The following is a 19,415-nucleotide window of genomic DNA, read 5'->3' as shown; positions in this document are numbered from 1 at the left end:
TTTTAGGGCATGAATTATTAATCTCACTAAAGCATTAAGCAGAGGTATCTGTCTACTTTATGGCAGCTTAGAGGAAGATTCAAGGCATCAGATCACACACAGAAGTTGATGCTATGATTCTAGAGAAGCATTAAAGGAGCCTTAGAATGTTTTCCTTCTCTCCTGTACTTGACACTCTCAGACATTCTGTGTGCATACATGCACACAAACAGGGTTTTCATGTTTCTTGGTTATAGCTGCCCTCATAGTCCCATTAGGGAATATCTCCTGTCTTCTTGCAATTGTAAAGTAAGAGGCTGTCAAAAGAAAAAGTTAAAAAATAGACTGAATATTTGATTTTGCTGCTATGCTCCACAGTTTACCACTTCCTTGCAGCAGAGGCCATGCAGCTCAAGATTTTCATGAATGTCTTAAAAATAAAGCCCATTAAAAAAAAATTGTTAACAACTCCAATAATTAAGGTAAAGCAAGTGTGGTAGGCTTTTTTTTGGCTAAGATGCTCTTTTATGAAGGGCTACAATCTCAAATCTAAAGTACAATCAGGGAGAAGCATCAATTACTGGTCAGCTTAGTCACCTACTGGTCAAAGTTCGGGTAAACTCCAACCTGACTCTCCCCAGCATCCTCTTGTGGATTGCCAACAAAACACAATATTTGCAGGTTTGCAAAGTTTTGCTGTTTCACATGAGTCTGAAGACAAGGCACTAATGACTCCTCTATGCCATCATATATAGAGAAATTGCATAATACTCAAAAATAGTGAAGAAACAAAGTCAACCATTTCATAACACATTAGTAGGGCTTTTTCATTTTACCATTCTCTGAAAAATGATTAAGCAACTGAAAATAGCATAAAAAGTGCATGCTTAAAATTGAAGTTTTGAGCACATTCTAGTCTTAAAAAAGTAAGAAGTCTGAATGTATCAACACAACACTATAATTTGTCATCATTTGTTTAAACTAAAAGAGGGAGAATCTGAACTACCTACTTGAAATTTTCTAAAAAAAAGAAGTCCAAACAAGCACTAATATTATTGATACCCACCTCTAGCATGCACAACTACTCAGTTATATAAAATCCCCAGAAATATTAAATTAATGTTAAACAGACCTTGACAGTGATCAACAAGTGCTGCAAGGGTCTTTAACCTTATTTTGGGGTCATATGTCCAGACCAGAAGACGGCGAAGTGTTAAACTGCTCTCAAGTCCCAAATTCACACCCTGATCATCTTCCAGTTGCAACTGATCAAGTTAGAAACAGAAAGACAAGTCAAAGAACAAAACTGAGGAAGAACTCAGGTTTCATCGTTTGTTCTGAAGTCAGATTTTTACTAATACACTTGAAATACCCAGTGTTATGTATTCTCTCATCAAGTCACTGGGCCAAAACTTGAGAGCCAATTTTTAGAGAAACAGACTTGAGCACAGGTGAAAGAACAGAGATAAGCATAAGCACAATGAGGCAGACAAACCACAAAGACCAAGAAAGTTAAAGACAGCAAGGTAATAGTCATGAAGAAAGAGCAAAGAAAGAGAGAAGAAATCCTGAAAGACAGCCTAGACAAAGAGTAAAGAAAAACATCTAAAGGACAGGCAGGCTGTGAGAAGTAAATTTTTCATTATTGCACATGCAGCTTATTTTAGTTCAATATGTGACAAATCCCCTTCAATGCCTTCCTCCAGAAGCCATCAGAACTTAAGTTAGTCTTATAGTGAGATTAAGGAATTGCTATGTTGAAAGAAAAACACCAAACTTTAAAAGCTACAATAAGAAAACTATCATAATGTGACTACCATGAATCTTCCAACGCCATGGAAAAAAAAATAAAAGCCAAGTATTTGCATCCAACGTGCAAATGCAAATCTTATACAAGAACAGATGGAATAAGCAGGACAAGAACACAATTCAAGATTACAGAAGCAAGCTCCTGGAGCAGTATAAGGAGACAATCTCTTAGAAAAGATGCTGCTTCTGATATATGACAACCAACCCACTATGTGCTTTCCCATCTAGCACCTTTTTTTAGTCAAATGCAACATACTAGTTAAATTTAAGGCTACTGTCATCCACATTAAGCTCAGCCTTAGAGCCAGTTAAATTCATTTGTTTCCGAATTCTCCTGGGTCCATGCCTAGGATTTTTCTTTGGTGTTTTTGGAAATCAGCAATGACAAGAGAGATACATGAGCCACCCTTTGACTTTAGGGAAGACATGGTACATCTTCATCATGGAACTGCATTTTTAAATGGGCTGACAATGTGAAAACAACCTGCAAGAAAAAGACCAGAGACGCTTATGGAATAGCAGACAGTATGCTCAGGATTAGTCATTCAAGGGCAGAAACATGCTCAGGAGAAGCTCTGAAGACATAATAAAATGTCATAAACAGAGTATAGAACACTTTGACAAGATCCTTGTTTTCTATGACCATACTGCTCTCTAGAACTGCAGTTAACAACTCCTAATCTGGCAGCCTGTATGAACTCCTGAATCAAAAAATGTCACATACACTCAATTACAAGTCAATTTTCTACATGCTTTCAAGAAGCTAAAAGGGTTTTTGTCCATTCTGCAGCGTGGCCTTCAAGCCCTTCCACCTTTCAAGTCACAAAAGAATCTCTCCTCCACTGCTGGATCTCCTTCCTTTCATGTCTTTGGGAATAAATGTTGCCAGAAGCTTCTGAAAATCTGAACATAACGTGACTCTGGGAACCCTTTCAGTGAGGTGCTGAGGGACCTGGATTCCCCAGAAACTCCAGTCTGCTGCTGCAGCAAAGCATTGCTGACACTGTACTGACTGTTCCCTATGAAAAGGCATTTAATCAACATGCTCAAGGCACTCATGAACTCTAACACTGAAGATGAATCTGGCGAGGAGCATGAAGAGTAACAATAAGACCAGCAGTAAGACTGGGAAAAATGTGTCTGAATGATGCTACATGAGGGGTGACACAAAAAAATGGAAAATGCTGAGGTACTTAATGCCTTTTTTGCCTTGGCATTTCAGTAAGATTTGCTGCTGGGGATAGCAGATGTCAAGATAACAAGAGAGAAGTCTGGAACAAGGAAGACTGAGCTCAGAAGGATCAGGCTAGAGTACACCAAACAGATGGGATATGCTTAAGTCTGTGGGTCCTGATGGGATGCACTGAGTGTTGAGGGAAGGAGTTGCCCAATGTCACTGCAAGGCCACTCTCCATTATTTTTGCAACACAGCAATTAGAGGCAGTTTCTGACAACCCTGAGAAAGCAAATGTCATGCCTCTGCTCAAGAAGGAGAAGCCATAAAACTACACACCAGTGAGACTCACTTCATTCCTTGGAATAGCAACTAATCCTGGAAAACCATTTCTAAGCTTATGGAGGACAAAAACCTTTCTCAGGAAAAACAGCTCAGGAAAAGGAGAAGGAAATGGGAACATTTGTGATGATGGGGTCTGTCTTCCCAAGCAAGTGTTAAGTGCCCTGAGGCCCTGCTTGCCAGGAGCAGCTGGACATCTGCCTGCTGAAGGGAAGAAGTGAATGAATTCCCTACTTTGCTTCGCTTGCACGCACAGCTTTTGCTTCCCCTTCTACACTCACTAACTTGATTGACTTGTCTTTTTGTCTTCCTTCTATTTTCTCCCTGTTCTCAAGAGACAGGGGGGAGCAAGAGGCTTGGGTGGGTGCCTGGCTGCTGCACAGGGTCAACCCTCCACAAAGGCAAATGCAGTTTAAAAAAAATCACCCCAGAACTTTTGTCTTTTTCTTACAGGCTTTCCCTCCCACCCTACTCATCTCTTCTGTTGCAAGGTTTGGTGGGGCAGGAAAGGTAGACAAACTGCATCTCAAAGTACTTGAGTATTTTAATGGTCAAGAAGTTTTAGAAATGAGAAAAAAAATAAAATCAAAGCACCAGCAAACCAAGAGAGAAAACACATTTTGGACAGAGCAAGAGGTAATTAAAAAAGAATAACTGGATAATAGCCAGGAAAACCAAGCAAACACTATATATAACAAGGATTCCAAAAGTCAAGAACGTTCAAGAACTGCAAGTTAAAAGAACAGATGCTTTGAAAACATTAACAAAAGCCTATGACAAACAATAAAGATTTTATTGAAGTTAGAGTTTTAAAAGGCAGTATAATTTAGCTTTAGGTCAATTCTCAGAATAAATTTTTCACCATTACAAGTAATGAACCTCTTGAAAGCCCCTTTCAAAAAAAGGCAAGCAGAAGAATGTTTATTTTATTTTAGAGACAGCATCTAGATGCACATACCTACAAACATTTGTGGAAAACCTGCAAGATTATCAGCACTGAGTTGGTCTGTATGTTACAGGAAAATAGTAAAACATTGAAATATCTGCAGAACAGATGTCTTTACTCTCAGAAAAACAAAGGGACAAGAAAAATGTACAAACTGCCCCACACAGGAAAGAAGCTGGAACTGGTACTTGTTATTACTAGCTGCTATATTGTGCACTGCTGGAAAGATGGACTGTTTTTTTCTCCACTCAAGAATGTGTGACATTGTTCAGGATTTGAATGATAAAGATATTATGCAAGGACACTGACAAAAAGGATGCAAAACAGGGACAGAGACTTAGAAATACACATTGCATTCTTTGCTTATGTAACACATCAAATACCAGTGAATTCTTAAGAGAAGAACATTCAAGGACACATAGACTGAAGAGCAAGAAATGTACAGAGAATTGTGTTCACTGTCAACAAAAACTGCTGTACATCCTTTACATTTTAACAGAATAGGTAAGTACTATCTTTTTAGGAGATATTAGATAACAGAACAAAATAGTGAAGTTGAATATGTACCACCTAGCTTACCTGAGAATGTAAAACAGACAGAAGTCGGTAGTATTCTTTAAGTTCCTGATGTAAGGCTGCACAAAAACTCTGTAAGAGAAAGAAAAGGGAAAAAAGGGGGAAAAAAATAAAAGGAAAAGTCATCAGAAGTCTTTCTAATTTCATTCTATCACCACACTTCCAACATAGTCAGAAATTTCTTGAAGGGAATCTTTCTAGAAGTTTCAGCATAAAAGCCAACTCTTAGAGTAATGGCCAAAGTATAAGTGCTTCCCTAAGAGCTGCCTATACCTTTTCCAGGAATTTATACACATTATCAAGTGACCTTGTTTCTTGCAACCTTAACTCTATCACCATAATAAACTATGAAAAGTGTAACTCTTCAAGTAGACATATCATTTCAGTAATGGCAACAGTAATTAGCACAAGGATGTACAAATTATAACATGACCCAGTTGAAGATTTTTTTTAAAATAATCATGTAAGATACAGTATGCAGTGAAGCAACAGAGTTTAAATTTCAGGAAGGCCTCTAACAACAGAACACAAAAGTTAGGCAATTAGCATTATATTTACAGTATAGACTATATTACATGAACAAGAAAACACAATGCTCAAAAAATGCTCCAAATAAGTGCTGCCAGATCTAGAACTATAAAATTTTGACCTTTCATCAATTCACAGTTATATACGATTGTTCACTTGACATGGAAGAAATGAACAACACAAAGTATATCTTCAGAAATCTGTAAAATGTTAAGAAGTTAATTTAGAAGTTAATTCAGGCTAGAACTAAAGCAAAAATTCTTCTTTGTAAAACAATTCTAAGCACAGCTACTTTAGGTTGTTTAAAAACCAAGATAAATTTTAAAAACAATTCCTGAAATAATACTTGTTTAGTGATAAATATTTTCCATAGTTTAGGGTTTGGGGGAGGTCTTGTTTTACTTTTGTAATAGTCTTAACCTAACATACAAACTAAAAAAATGCCTGCAACACATTTTTCAAAACAGAACTAAAAATATTAGTTGTTCCCATTAATTTGGGAACAACTGATAAAGACCTTAAAATCCCCCAAGAAATGCCCCAAGTTTTTTATTTGTTTGGTTTCTTGGAAGAATATGCTCATGCACACACACAAATTCTTCAGAACTTTCAACCAATTCTCAGCTAATAAATTTGATATCTATTTTGATGAATTTTTTTAATGGGAAATTTCCCAGGATTTTCCTTCAAGACCTTTAAAAATTGCAGTCAAAAGAACTTGGAAAAAGAAAAACTCATAGAAAGAACCCAAGAACTTAAAGTATTTATTCACTAGAGTATGTAAAAGGCAGAAAAAATTTCTAGAAGCACAAAGACAAAATAAATCTTCTTTCCTCTTAAGCAGCTAAGAAGCCTAGAAAAAAAAGTCATTAATCTTGCCATTGTATCTTTTTTAAGGAAAGGAGGTTCCTGTCTTCAACTCAACATTGTAAATTGCAAAGAAATTTTACATTCTTTTTATTCCAGAGGATACTGAAGGACAAAAAAAAAAAATCCCCTTATGTGTAACTCCACTCTTCATTTCTTCTCACTTGCTTCTCCAGGAAATTTTTGAACCTATTAAAGTGGCACTTGCCAAGATAGAGGGCAGAGCAGAGCCTCTAAGGAAACAATCAAAGACACTGTTCTGGTCAAAAAGGAGAACAGTAATCACTGACTTTAATGATTTAGTAGTCAAAAGGATTCAGACTCTAACTGGTCACCAATTTTTCAGAGAAGCTTTACAAATTAAAATTTACACCCAGTACCAATTCCTGCATCACAAACCACAGACTTTTGCTTCCCAAACTGTTACAGAAAAACTGGACATTACCCTAGAATTCTGATTTGGACTGCTGCAAAAGAGAACTGAGGAAGGAAACAGAATGCTTGCTCAAGAGAAAAGAATTAAAATGCCCATTAACTCAAATGGATTTAAATGGGCTAAATGCCAAAGTACAAACTAAAGGATAGCTAACTGCCAATTGTTCTTTTTATTTTCTGAGGACAAAGTAAAATTCAGATATTAATCAGCAATGGTAGGAAAATATTAAGTGTAATATATTGTTACATCTCTACTTCTAATGTCAATGCCTGACATTTTGTGTGGTAAAATCAGTCACCAGAATCATACTAGAAGAGGTGACTGACATCTTACTGTATACCTAGTTTAAACAGGGGTTTACACAATCATCCTTTCAGAACATGAAGTGAAATATGTTTTATACCAATACACACTGTTGTGCTAAATTCCTTAATGCACAGTGCACAGCACCTGAAATTCTCAGCTATGAAAGCCGTGATGAGCATGAAGGCATACTCTCTGTGCCCAAATACTGACAGCAAGAGCAGAATATAAGTTTTTGTTTGTACACTTATGTCCTAGAAATATACACAAGTGCTTGCCTCAAGCAAAATTAGCAGCATTAGAGCTATGCAGATTCAGGTAACTTAACTGCACAGCCTTCTGCACAGGATCTGAAACCTGCATACAGAAGCCAAGATACTACACATTTAAATTCACTGAAGAATTAAAGTTCTCCCCTTTCTGTAAACTTGAAGATTAAAGCCAGAGACAGTAAAAATAATCACAAGCAGGAAGCTGCTAGATAAAGAATAAAACTTCACCCAGATATAAGGGGGAGAGTTCAAAGAAAATGCATACACAGGAGCACTGCCATATAAAACATGGAAATTAGCACTGGATCAGTAGAAAAATTATTATTTATATGTAACTAGAAGGGTTACTTAGAATAAGAGACAGAATGGAACAGAATAAAACATTAGAAAAGTAGGAAGCACTACAGTGTCTCTACTGACCTCTTAAGAAAAATTAGATTGAAGGGAGAAGCACTTCAATTTCTTGGCAGATTAGGTAGGATGTTATGGCTAGAGGCAAGGATAACATTTCTGTCGACTCAGAAGGGATAATATCCAGTTTTACAGAGGGAGCAAGTGAGAGGAAACGGGAATGTCTTAGCAGTAAATGTGGTTTTGGGTATTACAGCAGCAGTGAAGTTACTGTAGACTATAAATCATGATGATGAAACCTATGAAAACAAAAATTAATATTCTTTTGATGTTGTATTCAAAAGAAAGGGCAGAAGATAATGCACTACTTGCATTTTATGTAAGCTAGTGCAGTACTAACACATGAACATCAACAATAGCTGACAAGAATGTCTCCTGCACAGGTCACTAACAACTGAATTGGTGATTAATTACCTCAGGGATAACATCATCCCATTTAAGAAATGTTTTTGTTTATGAACATGCATGAATAACTTTAAAATATTGGGGTTGTTTAAAAAATGGAGATTAAGAAAAGGAATTTATGAATGTTTCCAGCTACAAATTACAGGGGCAAATCCTTAAGACCAGAAAGGGCAAATGCCTTTTCCTTCCCTTCTGACTATGACCCATATCAAATGCAGCATCCACAAAAGGAGTAAATCAAACAATAAATTATTCAAGCTCCACAGGTTATGCATCATTCTAGCACTGCATTTACTCAGTAGTTTCTTAGCCAAACAAGAACAAACACTGAAGTTAGACTCTTTTATCTAGCTGACCCACCTGTCCCACCAGTCCAAATGCACGATCCAAACTCCTCTGGTCTGTGTATTTCCTTATTTTGTTATGGAGCCACCCCAGCTCTGCAAGTCTGCTTGTAGTATCTCTGAGAGATTTTGACAAGCTCACCTATAAAGTTAACAGAAACAAGTTTGCAATTAAGTCAAATCTGCCACACCAATACTGATTTCTTCACAAAGGTCCCCCTTTCTCATAAAAAAGCCAGTTTCAGAAACAATTCATTTTACATTCTACAGTACAGATACTGCAGAAAAGCAAACAACCATGTAATAAGCATTATATTTATACACATGTGCATTGAAAAGGCAGCAGCAACAAACTACTGGCAACTTTGAGACCTTCTCTTATGGAAATCTTAATATAACAGTATTCATACACTCTTTTTATATCAGGCAATTATGGCAATAACAAAATGGTCTTCAGAAAAAAGGAAGAAACCTGCACTTTCATGTTGCAATATCAGCCTCTTTATCTTATCCTGACAACCAGCAAGACTGAAAATACGAGTGCTGAAACAGAGGTGTTAATGACTGAAACTAATGAAAAAGCTTTGACAAAATAATTAGTAATTGCTACATGTGAAAGAACCCTTCAATAGAAAATAAATGACCCAATGCCTGACTAAGCATCAGGAACCAAGATTAAGTCCAGATTTTTGAAGTTATTTAATCATATGTCCTTCTGAACCCTTCTAGGCTGTTTCTGGTTTTCTTCTACTATCTCACTAACCTTGCAAGCCTGCCTTAGTCCCAACACCCTATCTGGCTACCACTACTACTTTCATCTGAATCAGCACATTTCTTCCTCTAATTTACCAACAGATAAGACACTTCCCACTTGAGATTTTCTTCTTCCACATTTCACCATATTACTCAAGAACACTACCATCAAATATTCAAAATGTCATTGAATAAAAATCCCCAATCTGACCGATAATACAAACCACGGGACAGAGACTGACTTCTACCCACAGCAGCTGGGCCTATCCCACCTCTACAGGCAATGTTAACTGTGACAGTCAGCTGGAACAGTCAAAACCAAAGCAAGGAGTTGTTCCAAGAAGTTAAACTGCCAAAGAAGTAGAAATCAATCCCCTTCATTAAACCTTTTAGTTAACAGTACAGGCATTCTCCAAGATAACAATTAGTGTCAGAGTGTGTTATCCACACCAGTGTGGGCTTGAAACAGGCTGCAGCATTTGGTTGTAAGACCACAGTTCAGTCCCTAGCCCTCTTGTTTACCCACAGAGGTACAGCTTTAACTTCTTGAACAACTTCTGTAGGGTAAATTCCAGCCCAAACAAGCATAATTAGACACAGAAACCCTGCCCACAGCTAAAACCAAAGAGATGACATACGAACTACTTAAAATTCTGCAAGTACAGTGCTTGGCAAACACTGAGCACAACACACATCTGCTGGAATTAAATGAGGAACAAGCAAAATTGGCTTGGTGTTATTACATTTGTATGCCTTAGATCAAATCAGAAGCTGCTAGCTTATATGGTGCTGAATGTCACCACCAGACCTAATATTAACACTAAGATTAGGAAACATTTCAGCAAGAATAGCACCTTAGAAGGTGTGCTTCTTTCTGGAAAAAAAAAAACCAACAATCCAGACTGTGTACAATGAGATTGCCATCTGAGGGAGAGCTACATGCTCTAACTACTATTTTACCTAATGTGCAGTAACACAGCCAGAGGAGGTATGAGCTTGGTCCTCCTTGCTTGTCAGAAGTTCCAGCTGCAGCTCTGGTGGGTCAGATAATCTCACCTTCACTGGGTCCAGTAGCTCAGACCAAGTACAAGTAAGGAAGAATGGAAGACGACTGATTTCACAAAAATAACTGAAGACAGGGCTCTCAGGCAAAGATTATTCAGCTGGCTTGTGGTCAGTAATTAAAGTCCCTGAATTACAAGTCCCAAGTAAAACAGCTTCTGACCTCAAACCAGCCTATTGGATATGAAAGCTACACAGAAAACCAATGAACCCATTGCCAATTTTGTAATCACTGACTAAGTTCTCTTCACATTCCCATAGAAAAATATACTATGCTACCCTTCTTTTGCTACATATAATCCCATATATAGAATATAATTTACTCAGTGAAGGTGCTAAGGAATTACAAACTTTGCATCATCTACAGGTGGATGTTTATTAAGAATCTGTTAATTACTAAGATTTAACAGGATTTAAGTTTTTCCATTTATCCCTCCATTAAGCAGCTGTAAGTGTCATTGTAAAGTTATGGTGAACAACTACAACATTTTACTACTATCATGAAGGAAAATGGGAAATTAGCTCAGGTATCAACATTAGGACCCATCTACCATGATCTTGGCACATGAAATGGCCCAGAAGTAATTTCCCCACCATTTAAGGACTATGTAATATTGTCATAGTAGAAAGTTTTTAATATAAGTAAAAATTTAAAGTGTTGTCTTTCCATCTGAATATAAAAACCAATTAGTAGAAACTGAGCTCTGAAACTGTACTGTCTAAATACTGAATGTGAAGATACTAAAGCAACTAGCACCATTCTTTGTTCTTTTGGGTCAGCTGCCCCAATCACACTCTTGGGGTTTTTGTGAATTGCACACAGGCGTAACACCTCACCACCTTAAAGCAAAGTCTCTCAGGCATCTCTCCTATTCTTTTGTCCCTTATTCAATGTCTTCATTCAAATTCACATGAGACCTTTCTTCAGTTCTACCACCAGTCCTTTCTTTTCTGGGTCACCTGCATCTGATCACTTATAACTGTAACCAGGCCCATAACAACAAGTGGCTAGCATCCACTCCATATCACAGGCTGTTAAACTTAATCTAATAAGAATGCAGTAAAATGCCCGCATCTGCTTTATGTTAATTCTTATACACTGGAGAGGAAAAATGTTGACAGAAGTCCTCAAAGCCGTAACTTACGAGTCCTTCTATTGGATTAAGAGTTGGGAGACTATTCACATCTTGTGAAATGCTACATTTTCTGCCTGGCACCTGATCTACCCAATCAACTCTCAACTACTAATGTTGAAACTACTCTGTTGTATTAACAAAAGAACCCCAAAAACAAAACAAACAAAACCAGCAAAAAACAAAACAAAACAGCTGGTAGAGGGAATATAGATTTGTAATAATATTTTAACTATTTTACATGTTTCTCACAGCTATTTTTCCCCTATATTATTTTCTGTTCACATATGAAATACAAGTCATCATACAGTACCTTTCCCTCCACTTTATAGCAATTTTCAGAATTGCACATTTTGATGTTTTTGCCATCTATTCCCTGGAAGACATATAAAACATCTCTTACAAGATTTGCTTCCGTTATTTCAACAGAACCTAGAAAGGAAAAAAACCAAAAATAAAACAAGTATTTAGATTTTTTGAGACAATAAGTTTTGATTATAACTTTGAAGAACTATTTAGATACATAGCCAAAAAAACCCCAAACTATAAAAAAATATGCTGGGCTTGTAACTGGTAAAGAAACATTTCAGGTCCTCTCAGTCTGACAGGAAAGCCCAAGATTGGCTTTACCTGCCTCTAATGCCACCTGTGGTTCTCCCACAGCAGTCAGTCTGCATGGCACAGGGCATGTCCTATTTTAACTGACACACTGGCCAGTTTTTAAACCTGGTTATCTCTTGATACAGCACCAGTGCAAGTTCTGAGGGAAGCACCACAGTAACTTTATCTTTCTTTGAACAAACAGTTCAAGTTGGAATAGACTTCTAGAATAATCTCTTCTACATTCACCTAGAAAAAGAACAGTTAATCCAGAAGGAAGGACTGCTTGTTTCATAATGGCTTTCAATTACATATGCCACTGCTCAGTGAGAAGACTGATCAAATCAGACTGCATAACAGCCATGGAGCTAGAAAATATTTAAGTGTGAAGTTTGCTTCTGGTTCTTATCTCTAGTCAGAGGGTAGATTGTGTTAGAGATGCAAGATATTTATGAATTTAAAGGCAACATAAAATCAAAAAAGGCATTGTGTAGGCCATTGAATCTATCCCCACCTTTTCTGGGCAAACTGTCACCACATGCCTTTGTAAATTTATTTAGGATTTAAAGAATTAAACAATTTTAACAACAACTATCCAGAAACTGAGATGATACAATTTGCTTCTCCCAGTTTAGACAGTACTCTTACTCTTGTCAGTTTGCCTCCCCAACAATCCATTTTCCCAGAAAAAATCCAAGAAAAATTAAAATCTACTCTTATTTCAGTGTAAGTAGTCTTCAATTTAAGATACCATTTAAAATTCAGTCTCCCCACATAACAATAAGATGTGCATGACTGTAGGTTGTCCTTCTTAGGAACTTGTAGTGAAATGGTGAAAGATTCAAGTCCACATTTCTTTCATTGATAAATAATACGACAAGTATTAACATCAGCCATACAATGTGCCTTTTTATACTCTGTGTGTGGATGTAAGAGTAAGAAAATTTCAAAATAAAAAAAATAAAAACAAGCAACTTTAGGAGAAAAAATTAATTACAGGAATTTAATATTCATAGAAACGTATCATCTTGACAATAGACTTTATATTCTGAATGCAGTCCTACTTCCATTTCTACACCAGCAAGTGAATACATTTAAGACAACTGTCAGTCCTTATACCCATCCCACACAGGAACCAAAATCACAGCTGCTGGCTGACTCAACAGAAGAAGTATTGCTTTTTATAGCAATCAGTATAATATATTAAGAGGCAGTGCTAGATTTTGTTTTTCTATTTCTCTTTCCTATGCTTTTTCCTACTCCTTTTTCTACTTTTTCTTTTTTTCTATTTTTGTATATATTAAATCTATTACATACATAAAACACATATTTACATTATACAAATATAATGTATATATCTGTATAAATATGTGTTTATGTATAATGTACACACACACATCTTCTTGCATACAACAGTCTTGTTAATTAGGTTCTAAATGTCAAATATTGCCCTCAGATACACCAGTACAACTCTGATCTATAAGCCACTGCTTTGTACACTGCTACGCAAAGATGCAGAGGCTGGCAGACAGGCCATATTATAGTTCCTTAATATCCACACTTACTTGAAGAGAAGTTAAAAACAACCAAAACCAAAACACCACAAACAAAAGCCTGCATCGCTTATCTTCCTTTGTCAGAGAATAATGGTGCTATGGGATGACAACATCTGCCATCAGCTCACTTATTCAGAACTTACTTTTACAGTAAGAGTTGCCACAGAGATCACCTGTTTAAACAATTCCTCCTCAGTTGCACTTGTGTAAATTCAGAATAGATCCTCTAGACATCAGTTTCAGGTTTACACACACTTAATCGTGGATGTAAATTAGCAATATTAGGAATTTAGGAAGAAATTCTTTACTGTGAGGGCTGATAAGGCACTGGAACAGGCTGCCCAGAGAAGGTGTGGATGCCCCATCCCTGTAAGTGTTCAAAGATACTCTGGAAGGCTCTTGAGCAACCTGATCTAGTGGAAGGTGTCCCTGTCCACAGCAGGAGAGCTGGAACAAGATCATCTTTAAGGTACCGTCCAACTCAAACCATTCTGTGATTTCATGAGTCTATATTAATTTTTTTTTTTATTTTATTGACAATATTTTATGTCACTTGTTCTAAATACAACCACTGTAAAGAATATGCTAATCTAAAGAAGAAAGTATATTCCAGTTCACATTTCCAAGTTCTGAAAGACACAGAACCACAAACAGATGAGAATTTCAACAAGTTCTGTTTACTGAGCTCTCTTTCTGACTCAAAAAACAGTAGCATCTTCTGATCATCAAAAGAATGATCATTGCTCACACATCACAATCACTTAACGATGACAAACACTGGAATGAACTCAGTATTTTAAGAGGACCAGAACACAATCCAACTAACCAGTGCAAAAAGAAATTAACAACCAGCCAAAGAGACTGTGGTCAAATACACTAGTCTTGCATATTTGCTTCTATCCTTCTATTAAGCCCATTCTAGAAAAACACCCTTCAAAAAATCAACATGCTATGATCCCAAAATAAAAGATAATGGAGGATATAGATAACAACTGTAAAAAACCTTCTCTTTAACAAATACATCTTTGCTCACCACTTGTGTCCCCTTCTCGCCTGGACCTCGGCACAGCACGAGAGACAGCATTTGGGAAGCCTTTTGAGGTAGTGCTTTGTAAGGAAGGCTGGCTTGCAGTCAAAGTCCATGCAAGACGTGAACCCAGCTGCTGACGGAGGCAATCTCCAACACCTGCAGCTTGATAGGATTGTCTACAAGGATAAAAGGGAAAAACACCTTTAAAAACTTTCATTTTATACCCATTTCATAGAGTGGAGTGACGTAAAATTTGAAAGATGCCCCAAGTTTTTTGCAGATGTTTTGTTGGGGAAGGGTAGTGGTGATTTAATAACAGAACCTTAAAAAAGGGTAGAGAACACAAAAGCAATTTATTTTTTCCTGTAAGCCTACATTTTCAAAAAAAGCCCCCAACTGTAGAAAAGGGAAGTGTAAGTTTGACATACATGATTTTATATCAAAGATTAACTGTGATGAAATGTGTAATTATACTGAAATAGGTTAAAAGTGAAGGTACTATAAACATAATAAACATAGTCATAGTAGAGGAACCTCAATATTTAAGTTTTGTTATTAACTGAAGATGTAGTTACACGTCAAAGAACTAAAAGAAAATAGAGAAAGAGAAGAAAGCTCATTTTTCAGCCACTCTACTCTTTCAGATAGTTTCTATCAAGTGCCTGAAGATGTTATCAAGGAAGGACTATCCAGGCAAGTTCCAATTTCACCTCCTTTCAAACTTGTCAATTTTTTTCACAAAGAAAGTCTTAACCGTGAAAAAACATCACATTGGCCAAGCTCCAGTTGTCCAGGACCTCTCTGGTTAGCCAGGGCTGATTAAATGATGGCCAGGATCTTGGTGAGCCATCCAGTCCCACACACTTGTGAGCATCTAAGTGGGTCAACAGGTCCCTAGATTACAGTAGGTCCACACCTGCCCCCTGTCCACACCTGCCAGCCCAGGAGGCCACCTATCCTGAGAACAACCGGCCTCAGGGCTGAAGACTGAGCTCTGCTGTGTTTAGCACTAGTAAGGCCTCAGAGTACAGCATTGAATTTTGGCTGTTCAAAAGAATATAACTCTAGAAAAAAAGAAAAATGGGTATAAAGAGAAGTTCAGGAGGAATTAAACTTACAGAAAGCTTTAATTTGGGTTCTTCAACTCAGACTACAGGACTAAAGAGCACAGTGAAATTGCAATAAAATGGAACAGTATGAGCAGGTCAGAACAAGAATATGCCAGAAAGAGGGTAGGTTCTGCTGATATTTTTAAGCAAGGAGATATAAGAAATAACCTCACTGACATATCTTTCTACATTGTATCAGTATTATACAATGATTGAGGCTAGAAGTGACCTCTGGAGATCACCTCCTACAAGCCCTCTGATCAAAGCAGATCAACTACAGAAGGCTAGCTGGTACACTGCTCAAGTCATATTTTTAATATTTTCAAGCACAGAGACTACACAACCTCTCTGGGCAACCCATGTCAGTGTTTCACAATATGCCCCTACTCAAACATACATCCCCATCTTAATGCAAAAATGTGGGTTTTTTTTCCTTTTTGATTATCTGTGATTCACAACTCACATATTTTGCCAGTTACTACTTGTTCTTTCCCTGACCCAAAAGAGTCTGGCTCAGTCTTCTTATGCCCCTTGTAATACCATTACATAGGTAAGATGTAATCAGGACTTTTCTTCTCCAGGCTGAACAACTCCAGGTCTGCCTCAGCTTTCCCTCACATGACAGATGCCTCAACCCCTTAAATAGTTTTGGGCTTCTTTCCCCAGACTCCTTCTTCCAGCCTGTCTACATCTTTTCTTTGTACTATAACTGGACTCAGCATTTCAGATGTCCTCATCAGTACTGAGCAGTGAGAAGTTTTATTTCCCTCACCCTTCTGGTGATGTCCCTCACAACATAGCCAAGGAGGCTCTTAGCCTTCTTCACCGCACATTGCACACTCATCTTCAACTTGGTGCCTACCAGGAATCCCAGGACATTTTCTGCAAAGCTGCTTTGCAATCAGTCAGCACACAGTATGTACTGACGCATGGAATTATTCCTTCCCAGGTACAGGACTCTAAACTTCAGCAGATTCCTGTGAGCCTGTTTCTGGAGCCCACTGAATCCCTCTGAGAAGCAGGTTAACAACCTCCTTTAACAACCACTCCTCCCAGCTTTGTATCATCTGCAAAGATGCCAAAGACTCACTCTGTGCCATCAGGTGGGATGAAGGATGCAGCTTCTGGTTATACCATTAGGGACTGGGTTCCAAGTGGACTTTGTGCCACTGATGATAATCCTTTTGAGTCTAGCAGGTTCAGCTCACCTCACTGTCACCTTACCTAGTCCATATTTTATTAAGTCTGTCAATAAGGCTGTCACAGGTAGACAGCATTAAAAGTCTTAGTAAGGTTGAAATAAGCAACCATGAGCAACCAAAGGCATGCTTTCCCCTTGTTCACCAAATCAGTCATCTCATCATAGAAAGCTGTAAGATTGGTCAAGCATGCCTTTCTGAATTCTGTGCTGACTGCTCCTAGTCCCCCCCTTCTTGTCCATCACATGTCTGGACATGCTTTCAGAACAACAAGGACTTTCCCAAGGGTCTCAGTGTCCTGCACTGACTTGACCAGCACAAAGGCAAAGCAAGCACCAAGTACCTCCACTTTTTCAATATCTGCCACCTAAGTCCATGCCCCTTGAACAGGGGCCTGTGTTTTCTCTAGCCTTCCTTAACTGCTTATGTAGTGGCAGAAATAGCTGCTGTTTCCCTTCATGCACCTTGACAGATGAACCTCTAGGTCAGTTTAGGATTTCATTGCAGCCACTCTGCCCCTGGATGCTCCTTTGCACCTGGCCCTGCTTCCATCTTTTGTACACTTGTTTATATCTGAGTTATGTCAGAAACAACTTGTTTCTCCATGTAGGGCTTCTGCCACTTTTAATTCCTCCTTGCCCATTTCTTTCTGAAGCTTGCAGGAGGTGATCCTTGAATACGAACCTTCATTCTAGTCCATCAGTGAACCAGATGATCATTGTAGCCCCCTTCAAACAGAAATATCCTATTCTGTTCTCTCCTTAATCCCTCTTTTCTCCAGGGCAGCCTCTCAGGGAATCTTTCCAAGAAGATCCCACAAGAGCTCCAAGTCTCCTACCCTGAAGTCCAGGGATGAAATACTGCTTTTTACCATGCTTCCACTTCCAGAATGCTGAACTACATCATCTTATCACTCCTGCAGTACTTGTATTTGTAAAGCCTATTAATAACAATAAAATTCAGTTCTGTCAGCACTAATTCCATAATATGAATTTAATAATTCCTGTCAAGCACACTCTACTAAAAAATATGTCTTCAACTCAAAAAAAGCTTTGATCCTTTCTGAACATTCATCTTGTGATTTCATGTTTGTTTCACAACTCTTGGGGGCGGGAAAGAAAATTAGGAGACAAGAAGATAGTGATTTAAAATGGACACATTTGGACAGCCATTTATGGCTTCATATGATCATATGCCAGCACCTGATATTCTGAACTGTTCAGCTCAGAACTTAGTTTCTCTTCACCTAAAGTGGAATTTCCATTTCCAATGGCATACAAAAACAGAGGATGAAGGAAAGAAAAAATGCAAGCCTTCTCCAAACCTATCTGCAAGGTGAAATTTACCCTGGAATGAGTGACTGTGGAGTTGGAGTTGGCCCATTTAGGGCATAGAGGCTGATGCTGCTGATCCCACTGCTCCCCATGCTGCAGGAACTCTGGGCAGACTGAGCACTGCGGTCCTGGTAATTCAATGGAAGGGTCTGAGGCCTGGCATAGTAATAAGGGGTTGAGTGAGCATCCCGTGGCAATGCTTGAGCAAAAAGCGTGGGGTAACTTGACACCTGAAAAGAAAAGGATTTGAAAAGGGAGGAATAATAAAAAAAAAAAAGTGGGAATTGCTTTAAGTTACATCTTCAGTTAATAGAAGTGTAATATCAACAACACAAGAAATATTTGAAGATCGTGTTTGCACAAAGAAAAATTTGCTGATGCAATTATCATGACAAAAAAGTGCCTTACAGTGAGCAACAGTACTTTAGCAACACAACTTCTTTTTGCCTGCAAATCATCATTACCAAGAGCTGCAAAAAGCACTTTGGTGCCAGCAGCGCTGCAACTGCATTTTGCTTTCCCTACTCCATTTAAAACTCATTATCACATGAGCAGACATCACACCACCAAGCAGAAAATAAACATAAAAACCACCCTTCTAATACACTCACAGCTTCAGTTACACATGTTGGACAGCTCATATTTTTACATTTATGTAGTGTAAGAAAACTACACCAAATATTACAGATACTTAACAAGTGTTTTCTCCCTTTCAGCCTCACATACAGATATCATGAAAACAACCTTGAGGTATTGCTCAAGTCTGGATAATGATTCTTGAAGACGTCTAAAATAAGTGACACACATTTCCTATTTCTCAGAAGCAACAAAAATATCCTCACCTACCTTGTTAGACTGTTTACGTGGATCTTCACTAAGGCTAAGCAGGAGGTAGAGTATTGACCATTTGTTTTTCAAAATGCCCTTCAAAGAAAAATGAAGACAAACATAAATAAGTTCAACTCTTGATAAGAACAAAGTCTTAATTATCCAACCATGCATGTAAATAAACTTTCCAGATAAATATGATTAACTCAGAGCCACATTTTTTGAATAAATTGGGAATGTGCAGTGCAGCCTCTGTATTGCTAATTTTATGAATTTTTCCACTGTGTTCAAATCATGAATTCTCACCTGCTCTGAGATCAGCAAGCAGGCTGAATTTAAAATTCATAGCTACTAAGAATGAGGTTTATACAGAGTTGAACTGTTACCAGCATTCCCACACACTCTCACCACTTAAAACA

The 19,415-nt window shown here is 37.8% G+C and overlaps 1 protein-coding gene across 1 annotated transcript in view; it reads right to left on the bottom strand.

Moving 5' to 3' along the window:
• Positions 1-19,415, bottom strand: part of TUBGCP3 (tubulin gamma complex component 3) — a 48,422-nt gene that overhangs the window by 14,330 nt on the left and 14,677 nt on the right. Inside the window, exons 4-10 of the mRNA XM_059466725.1 lie at positions 19,015-19,092; positions 18,181-18,398; positions 14,530-14,702; positions 11,654-11,772; positions 8,409-8,534; positions 4,830-4,898; positions 1,112-1,244 (exon numbers count right to left, since the gene is read on the bottom strand). Of these exons, the coding sequence (XP_059322708.1) occupies positions 1,112-1,244; positions 4,830-4,898; positions 8,409-8,534; positions 11,654-11,772; positions 14,530-14,702; positions 18,181-18,398; positions 19,015-19,092 (916 nt within the window). The remainder of the gene's footprint in view (positions 1-1,111; positions 1,245-4,829; positions 4,899-8,408; positions 8,535-11,653; positions 11,773-14,529; positions 14,703-18,180; positions 18,399-19,014; positions 19,093-19,415) is intronic.

This window comes from Ammospiza nelsoni, chromosome 2 (assembly GCF_027579445.1).
Source record: "Ammospiza nelsoni isolate bAmmNel1 chromosome 2, bAmmNel1.pri, whole genome shotgun sequence".
NCBI classification, from domain to species: Eukaryota; Metazoa; Chordata; class Aves; order Passeriformes; family Passerellidae; genus Ammospiza; species Ammospiza nelsoni.
The sequence above is the reverse complement of the archived record's forward strand: the minus strand, read 5'-3'. Positions and strand labels throughout refer to the sequence as shown.